Below are 10,076 nucleotides of genomic sequence, written 5' to 3'. Positions count from 1 at the left end.
TATAAGTGTCATATTATGCTAAGTCAAGTTGTCAACAAATGTCTATCTATCCATCCAGCCATCTATGACGATATTAAAGTATTACATGTATTTTTCTTACATATTTAACTCCAATTGTGCATGCGCAGACGAGTATTAAAAATATATGTTACATAATCCGTGCATGCGCAAGGTTCCCGTGTTCATGGTGCAGATTGTGTAGGTTTCGCACATCGTGGCAGATGTTTTGATGTTTTTGATTTTTCAATGTTTATTAATTTTAAAAACACACTATTTCAGTATTATGCAAAAAATATGTTATAACACACATTAACGGACCTTTTTATATAATCGTAATTGGTCTATGTAATTAATTATAGGTCTAGTAATCGCTAATTAAATTACATTGATGGTGGTTCATCAAACAGGACGCTGACGTGTCTTGCTGCCATCACCCAAGCCCAGATTTGCTGTATCAGATGACTACAGAATGATGAACATTCAAACAAATCATAGTCAAATGTGTACACGCTGCAGCAAAAAATATAAAAATAATATGTATTTTTCTTTATTCTGTCCGAGTGTAGATGCCGTAGCTTGCTATCGACCGACATGTTGCGCATGCGCACCGCTGCCGGTATGGGCGTCGCAAATCATAGCTTGAGCGCGAGCCCCACTAAATAATTCTTCCTAAATGAGTACGGAACACACTCAAACCTTCACACAGTAGGTCCATTTGTACCTAAAAAAAATTACTTGTGTCCGGATAAACTTGTCTGAGTGCACGCTGAAGCTTCTCTGGCTAACTTATCTTAGCTTGCTAGCTGATAACAAGCAGACGAGTTTGTTCGCACCACATCTTTAAAAAAAGATCGAGAGTGCATAGTGTTGTCGCGTAAAAATGTGTGGAATAAAGACCGAAGAGTACAAGGAAGGACTTCGTGCAGCAGAAGAGGACGTCAAGCCACAACAGCACCTTTGCAAGTTGGAACCTCGAATTGTCTTACTCAGAACAGGTTTGTTCACTTCACATTCTTGCTAGTTTAGTGGCTACGTTTTACTCTTAAAAATATTCCAATGTTTATTTTTAATGGATTCCTTGTTAGGTTATATTTAACATGACATGTTTAACATCCAATAATCTGATGGTGTCTCATGATTACGTGGACACGGGTTAAAAACGGCACAGGGTCTTTATTTAACTTTTATTTGGGGGGGGGGGGTGACCCTGCAATAATCGTCACCGTTGATTTTTTGATTTATGAGCCCAATTTCCACGTACTGCTCCTCTTTCTGACTGTCTTTGTAGCACCTTCAGACTTCTCTGCAGCACCCCAAAACTTCTGATCCTCGAATCACTCCAGAACTGGACTATTCCTGTTAGTTGAAGATATCTCACATTTATTTTAATAGGGTTATTCATTTCATTTTAGATTACCTTAAACATTGTCAAAACATACAAAACAATAATACGTTAAATCAGAGTCATAACATGGGACTTGACTGAGTGTCACTTTAGTAACCCATGTGTTGGTCTTTGTGTTCTGCAGACCTCAGTGAAGAGTATTTCCATCCTGACGAACAAGAACACCTAAAAATTAAAAAGGAGGAGGAGACAGAGACCCTGCACATTAAAGAAGAAGAGCAGGAGAATGAAATCACCAAGTTCCAATTGACTGGTGTGAGTGTGAAGAGTGAAGAAGGTGATGGACACCATTGTGAAGGATCACAAACAGAAGACCTCAGACCACCACTTTCAGGAGGTGACGACATGGCGTCACATTCTTCTGACACTGAAGATGATGATGAGGAACACTCTGAAGGTGATCTAACAAGTCACACTGACAACAAACGAGTTAAATGTTCTCAGTGTGACAAAACGTTTGTCAACAAATCATCCTTGAAAAGACATACAAAAAGACACACCGGGGAGAAGCCTTTTACCTGCTCAGTTTGTAATACAACATTCTCCAGGAAGGAACATTTAACAGCCCACACAAGAAAACACACTGGGGAAAAACCTTTTGTCTGCTCAGTTTGTGGTAAAAGGTATTATCTAAAGCAAAGCTTAATAAGTCACACAATAACACACAATGAGGTCAAATCTTTTGCCTGCTCAGTTTGTGGTAAAAGATTCTTCCGGAAGGGAAATTTAATAAGCCACACTAGAAAACACACCGGGGAAAAACCTTTTTCTTGCTCAATTTGTGACAAACAGTTTTCTAGAAAATATGTCTTAGATTCACACACAAGAACCCACACTGGGGAAAAACCTTTTACCTGCTCGGTTTGCAGTAAAGGGTTTTCTAGAAAAAATGCCTTAAAAATACACACAACAACACACACTGGGGAAAATCCTTTATCCTGCTCAGTTTGTGGTAAAGGGTTTTCTCGAAAAAGTGACTTAAATATACACATGAGAACACACACTGGGGAAAAACCTTTTGTGTGCTCAGTTTGCAGAAAAGGGTTTTACAAAAAAAACGACTTAAAAGTACACACAAGAACACACACTGGGGAAAAACCTTTTTCCTGCTCAGTTTGCAGTAAAAGGTTTTCGCGAAAAAATGCCTTAAAAATACACACAAGAACGCACACTGGGGAGAAACCTTTTGCTTGTTCAGTTTGCGGCACACTATTTAGAGTGAAGGCCCATTTAAAAGTACACAAAAGAACACACACTGGAGAAAAACCTTTTGCCTGCTCGGTTTGTGGTGAAAGATTCACTCGTAGCTCATATTTAACAAAGCACACAGAAAATCAACACCAAAGATAAATAAGAATCATTTTTATTCCCCAAGTACAAAAAACACACAAAGAATTTTTCTCTGGTAGAATGAGCCCCCGTGGTATTGCAGTAACAAGTAACGTTGGATGGTCATTACACTCAACTAAATTATTTGTACAATTGCATTGTGACTGTGTGTGTACTTAAATGATGAAATCAAGGCATTGTAATTTCACTAATTAATATTAATACTTCAAAAGAATAAATAATCACAAAGTTAATAAAATATTTACTTCGCACTGACATCCGAACAATGTACTCGCCGGGCACAAAAGGAAGGCCCATTAGGTTACTTGGTTCTTATTTAGCTGGACTGATTTGATGGCACCTGACTTAATAACGGGAACAGGAAATGTCTGTAACACTGCGAGACAGAAACGTCTTATTTTATCATTGAAATGTTGTATTCTATACATTTCTACCATTGAACATTTAATATTATGTTCAAATGAAAGTGCATTTTTTTTTTTTTAGTCTTAGGTACTGGTAAACTTTTATACAGTGTTTTCACTTTTTTCCCAACAAAACCCGACAATAGCAACAGGTTGAAACTCGAAGATAAGAGACACAACTTTTGTGGTGTTACTGTTCAGCTGTCAGGCGCAGCTGTGTAAACTGTGGCACAAAAATCGCTATGTTAGCTTAAGCTAACATTCCAGAGAAATATTTTATACTATAAACTAATACCTTGATAGGCCAGTGAGGCCACTCTTCTTGGCTGACGTAGGTTGTAGCGTACCATATTTTTTCCCCGGTTTCCACTTCAATTAATGTTCAAAGTTGGATACGCCCCGATTTAATGTGGTTCGAGTCAGACAGTAGAACAGAAAGCAAAGCTGTGCTAAGCCAAATGAGCATATGTTGTTGCTCCCCCCCCCCCTGTATTTTGGTCAGTGATGCACATTCTTATTTGAACTGAAACGTTTGTAAATACCGTACTTTTGCATTTTTAAACCATTTTTTTTGTAATAACTGATGTATTCTGATTTTGACAGTGATGGTGAAAGTAAAACTGTAATAAATGTTGATATTTAAAGACTCAGAAGTGTTATTGTGGTTACAGCTGTAGTATCAGCGGACTTCCAGCTAGGCAGACCCTTCAGCCAACTGTGGCCGTTTGAAGTACCTCATTTTCGGATAGGCTGTGTAGGGAGTACCTCAAAGTCAAAGGGGGACTTTGAAGAGAAAGTAAGTCGAGCTAGCACTTACAGATGTAAATATAATATAACAATTTATGAGCAAGTTAGGTCACAAAAAAGCTCTCAGAACGCAATCTGAAAAAACAACAGAGGTGACAGAAACTGCACCTAAGCTGCACATAGGCTGCTCATTTCTTGCTCCTTGAAGTCAGCCATGGAAAGGCTAATCGTCCACATCCCGTTATTTATTAGTGACATATTTACAGTGACTTTGAATGGACAATTTGTGATTGGTCCCTTGTGTGACTACCACTAAAACTGGAGGGAGAAGAGGGGGCGCCGCCATAGTGATCATTACCAGGAGGCGTTTTTGACTCCTTCGTTTTGTATCGATTTCTTCAAAACAAATTGATAACGTTGAAAATGCAAGTTAATGCAATTTTCTTGATTAAAAAAATATAAATTAACCTTGTTGTTTTAAATAATGGACTATCCTGGATGATTTTTACGAAACTTTAATTAACAATTGAACGTTATTCGAGGACAACGTGTTGTTGACTGGTAACAGTTTGTGATGCAATATAAACACTCAAACACAGTCTGAAAGAAGAGTGAAGTCAGCGGTTACGCTGCGACACAATGTTGAAATTACAACATGAGACTTGAATGAGCTAAGTTTGAGTTTAGTGTTTGTTTTCTCGTGTCCTGCAGACCTTGAAAATCATCTTGGTCCTGGGCAGCAGCAGCCAGAGTCCGCCCACATTAAAGAGGAAGAGGAACCACAGTCTCCTCACATTAAAGAAGAACAGGAGGGCGAAATCAATAAGTTTCCCATAATTGGTTACCGTGTGAAGAGAGAAGATGGTGATGGAGACCACGATGGAGGATCCCAATCAGACGGCCTCTTAGCACCACTTTCAGATGGTGACAACATAACATCACAGTCTTCAGATACAGAAGACAACAATGATGATGATGATGATGACCACTCAAAAGGTCGTATGACATGTCACACTGACAACAAACGAGTCAAATGTTCTCTGTGTGACAAATCTTTTGTCAGCAAGTTATGCTTGAAAAGACATACAAGAAGACACACTGGAGAAAAACTTTTTGTCTGCTCAGTTTGTGGGAAAAGATTCATGCAGAAGGCAGATTTAGCAAGGCACACGAGAACACACACTGGTGAAAGACCTTTTACCTGCTCAGTTTGTGGGAAAGGATATTCTCAAAGATGGACTTTAACTGCTCACACAAGAACGCACACTGGAGAAAAACCTTTTGCCTGCTCAGTTTGTGGTAAAAGATTTGCTCAACGATGGACTTTAACCACTCACACAGGAAGACACCCTGGAGAAAAACCTTTTGCCTGCTCAATTTGTGGTAAAGGGTTTCCAACTAAATTAAATTTGAGACTACACTCAAGAACACATGCTGGGGAGAAACCTTTTGCCTGCTCTGTTTGTGGTATGAGATTCAGACAGAATGCACAGTTAGAAGAACATACGAGAACACACACTGGAGAAAAACCTTTTGCCTGCTCATCTTGTGGTATAAGATTCAGACAGAAGGCACAGTTAGATGAACATACTAGAATACACACAGGAGAAAAACCTTTTGCCTGCTCAGTTTGTGGTGTAAGATTCACTCAGAACTCAAAATTAACAAGGCACACAAAAATACACACCGGTGAGAAACCATTTAGTTGCAGAGTGTGTGATAAAAGATTCTCCCGTAAAGATCAGGTTAAGAGACACAAGTGTGCTGGTGAGAAGCGCAGTGGTCAGTGAAGCGACAAAATCAACTGAAGCAACTGCAGCTGAGTTGTGGATAGCGTACGCCTTCCCTTCTTTACAGCAGGGGTCTACAAGTCCAGTCCACAGGAACCCCTATCCGGTATATTTTGGATGTTTCCCGAGCACTAACACTCCTGGTTCAAATGAAGGATCATTAACAGGCTTGTGTAAAAGTTGCTGATGATCTGATCATTTGAATAATGTGTTTTGGATTAACTAAGACTTTTCTCAAATTTCCCCATTGTGGGACTAACAAAGGACATCTTTATCTTTATCTTTATCTTTATCTTTATCTTTATCTTTATCTTTATCTTTATCTTTATCTTTATCTTTATCTTTATCTTTATCTTTATTTCAGTGCTGAGTTAGAAAAATATCAGTTTGCCAAGCGGCAGTTCCAGGATCAAGTAAGAGATCTTTTTGTAAGTAATTTACACATAATACAAACAATAAAGCATGGAAATTTGTTATTAAAATTATAATTATTATTATTTTGGTATATTTGACAAAATAATAGTTTTCCTGAAGTTGGACTCTGCCAAGCGACAAATCCGGAAATGCGACGTCATTCCAAGGCAAGTATGGCAGAGCTCTACATCAAAGTGTATTACAACAGTCGGAAATTGACTCAGAAAGCCAAATATCAAACGTACCTGAAGGGATCCAGGTATTTGAAGATATTAAGGGCCCTGGCCACGTTGGGGTATTGGCACATTGGAAATGGGATTTTTTTAAAATGCCGCAATTAATCTCTAACATATGGAATCTGCCAATCCAGGTATGTGTGTAAAATGTAATAAATTATGGTGAATATTTAGACCCCCATTTGGTCCCTTCTCAACGTTTGCTCTTTTCCCCTGAAATGGGATTTTGAGGGTTTTTTTTCCTTTTCCATTTTGGGGGTTTGGATCAAGTTACGCTGCCAAACTCAATCAACTGTGGGGGCATATGAAGCCCCTCAATACTTTTTTTTGTAAGGCAAAGGACTAAAGGAAGCGCTAAGAAAAATCTGGCATCGTGTAAATTATGACTGTAGCATTGTGTGTAGGTGACTGTAAATAAAGTGAATGAAAAAATTCAAGACTGATTCCTGAGCTTACTCAACCGCTCAAACCAAAATGTCCAGCACTGGAAGCCCACAGATAATTGTGGCCCATCTTTGCGATGAATTGCATGTTTTGTCATAGTGTTGTAACCGTACTTACTTTCAAATTTTACCGACCTGCAGCACTGACTTGCAAATCGCCTTATATTTTGCGATAAAAATGGGGGGCTGGACAATCGAAACTAATGATGGCAAGTCATTTAATGTTAACCCCCAGCTATATTTTTTTAATTATTGATGGTGTCAAGTTTAGCATCTTAGAATGTTTATATGGTGGTTAAATGGTAAAACGTCTGTGTTGCATCTGTATATGGCTATACATCGTCACTGTCGAGTGGAATCCTCGAATTGTCCAAATGACAACTTTATTTTAATTTTAAAAAAAAAGTCGCCCGAGCCGTTAACTTTTCAGGCACAGCTTCGTTCACGTTGTATTTTACCTTGTAGTGCTATACACGTCAACATTTATTTCCAACGCGCACCTAAGTGTTTTGTCCTTTTTACTTTGCCGTACCTTGCTATCAAAATGGCCGACCTGTTGCGCATGTGCGCTGCAGATATTGAAGGCGCTGCAGATGTGGTTTAGGCACCTGCATCACTAAATAATCCCTCCTGAATTAGTTCCCAACGAACTAATGCCCCGACGCGATACGTCAATAACTACTGACTGGACCACATTAAATTAAACCCTCGTGTCCGGATAAGATTGTCTGGGCGCACGTTTTAGCTTATCTGGCTAACTTAGCTTAGCTTGCTAGCTGCTAACAGAGAGACTTTTTCGTATCACATAGCTCAAACGAACAAGTGATTGTAAAGTGTATTGACTTTCTCGTGAAAATGTGTGCTAGACATATAGCAGAGTACAAAGAGGAACTTTGTGGAGCAACAGAGGACATTAAGCCACATTGTCACCTTTGCGAATTGGAACCTCGAGTTGTCTTACACAGGACAGGTTTGTTCCCTTCTCATTCTCACTTTTTTGTGGCTGCGTTCGAATAATTTGTAAAGGAATTACTAGCGCATTACGTTACATTTACTAAAACATAAACATCCAATATCGGGTACGAGATGGTGATGGTGCCCCCTCATGATTTTGTGGAGCCAGCTGATTCATCAATATTACAGAATTTTGGGGATGAGAGGATTGTGCCTGAGACTCCGATGTTTGCCTATCTACGGTGTCAGAAAAAAAATTCTTATTACTTTTAATTGCCCTTCTCAGAGCAGGGAAGCTCATTACTAAGCATTTTAGACTAGTTTTTAAAACTTGCATCTGTTATATGATTAAAAAGAACGTACATTTCCAAAATATTTTCCACAGGGTTCAGTTTGTTGGAATGTTTTTATTTTTTTAAACAAACCACACCTTTAGGTTGTATGAAAAATAGTGATATCAAGCACAATTCCTTCAAAGCATTAACATAAATGTGATAAATTATCATAAATCTTATGAAAATACATATACTTGCAGAAATCACATCTTAATGCATCTTATATCACCATAAACAATGGCGAAAACATTTAGAAACAAAAATACACTATGTCAAAGTCACTAACCTTAATTGGAAGTGTTTGAATGGCACAGATGACAAAACTTGCCCAAAGTAATTCATGTTACTTAAAAATATCGTATATCGCAATAATATAAAATCAAATTACTGTAACAGATAGCTGTAAATTCAGATTTGGCTGAAGTCAATTTTGGAATGGCACACAGATCAAGAAAGAATATCTTATATTAAGTCTGTGTCGATTCAGTCGTCCTAATTATGGTAATCCCCAAAGATTGAATATGTTGAAGATGTTTCACTTTTAATCCTGTTCAGATCATCTTCTATTATCGTAAACATTGCCAAAACCTTTTAGATGCAATAATACACAATGTTAAAGTAATTTTTTGCTTTCATGCCGAATGCAGTCCTCAATGAGGATCATCTAGGTCCCGAGCAGCAGAAACCAGAGTGCATCGAAATCAAAGAAGAGGAGGAGCAAGAGTCTCCTCACATAAAAGAAGAAGCGCAAGAGGATGAAATCACAAAGTCTTCATTGACTGGTGTCAGTATGAAAAGTGAAGAAGGTGATGGAGACCTCTGTGGAGGATCCCAATCAGACGGCCTCATACCACCGCTTTCAGATGTTGACAACATAACATCACAGTCTTCTGACACTGACGACGTTGATAAAGATGATGAACACTCGAAAGGTGATATGACACGTCTCACTGATAGTGGACGAGTGAAATGTTCTCAGTGTGACAAAACCTTTGTCAACAAGTCATCATTGAAAAGACACACAAGAACACATACTGGGGAAAAACCTTTTGGCTGTTCAGTTTGTGCTAAAAGATTCTCACGGAAGGGAGATTTAACAAGCCACACAAGAAAACACACTGGGGAGAAACCTTTTGCCTGTTCTATTTGTGGTAAAAGGTATTCTCTAAAGGATAGCTTAATAAGTCACACAAGAACTCACACTGGAGAAAAACCATTTGCCTGTTTAGATTGTGATAAAGTATTTTCTAGAAAGGGAGATTTAATAGTTCACACAAGAACGCACACTGGAGAAAAACCTTTTGCTTGTTCAGTTTGCGGTAAAACATTTTCTCTAAAGGAAAGTTTAGTCAGACACACAAGAACACATACTGGGGAAAAACCCTTTGCATGCTCAGTTTGCGGGAAAAGTTTCTCGAGACAGGGGCATTTAAGAGATCACTTAAAAACTCACACTGGAGTGAAGCCTTTTTCCTGCTCAGATTGTGGTAAAAGTTTCTCTTCAAGGACACATTTAACAAGACACACAAGAAGACACACTGGAGAAAAACCTTTTGTCTGCTCAGATTGCGGTAAAAGATTTTCTACAAAGGGAGAATTTACAGCTCACACAAGAACACACACTGGGGAAAAACCTTTTGTCTGTTCATTATGCGATAAAAGGTTTTCTACAAACGATCACTTAAAAACACACACAAGAACACACACTGGGGAAAAACCTTTTGCCTGTACACTATGTGGTAAAGGGTTTAAGATAAAGAAAGAATTAAAAATACACACAAGAACACACACAGGGGAGAAACCCTTTGAATGTTCATTTTGTGGCTCACGATTCAGACAAAAGGGACATTTGAAAGCACACAGAAGAACGCACACTGGAGAAAAACCTCTTGGCTGTTCAATATGTGAAAAAAGATTCACTCAAAGGAAACTTTTGAATGCACACATAAGCACACACACTGGAGAAAATCATTTTACCTGCACAGTTTTTGGTCAAAC

At 38.5% G+C, this 10,076-nt stretch overlaps 1 protein-coding gene and 1 pseudogene across 2 annotated transcripts; both read left to right on the top strand.

Annotated features, from left to right (window-relative positions):
* Positions 1-626: 626 nt before the first annotated feature.
* LOC148337274 (uncharacterized) lies at positions 627-5,875 on the top strand. Its single transcript, XM_088296085.1, has 3 exons — positions 627-995; positions 1,530-1,802; positions 4,618-5,875. The coding sequence occupies exons 1-3, from the start codon at positions 881-883 to the stop codon at positions 5,694-5,696; spliced, it is 1,467 nt and encodes a 488-aa protein (XP_088152211.1). The 5' UTR covers positions 627-880; the 3' UTR covers positions 5,697-5,875.
* A 1,475-nt stretch (positions 5,876-7,350) lies between these two features.
* Positions 7,351-10,074, top strand: LOC148337273 (uncharacterized; annotated as a pseudogene). Its single transcript, XR_015843179.1, has 2 exons — positions 7,351-7,759; positions 8,726-10,074. The product of XR_015843179.1 is annotated as an uncharacterized LOC148337273 (transcript).
* Positions 10,075-10,076: the final 2 nt, after the last annotated feature.

Source organism: Idiotropiscis lumnitzeri, chromosome 5 (genome assembly GCF_059441095.1).
Source record: "Idiotropiscis lumnitzeri isolate Australia: NSW breed Sydney's pygmy pipehorse chromosome 5, RoL_Ilum_1.0, whole genome shotgun sequence".
Lineage (NCBI taxonomy): Eukaryota > Metazoa > Chordata > Actinopteri > Syngnathiformes > Syngnathidae > Idiotropiscis > Idiotropiscis lumnitzeri.
Note: the sequence above shows the minus strand (reverse complement) of the source record. Positions and strands in the feature narration are given on the sequence as shown.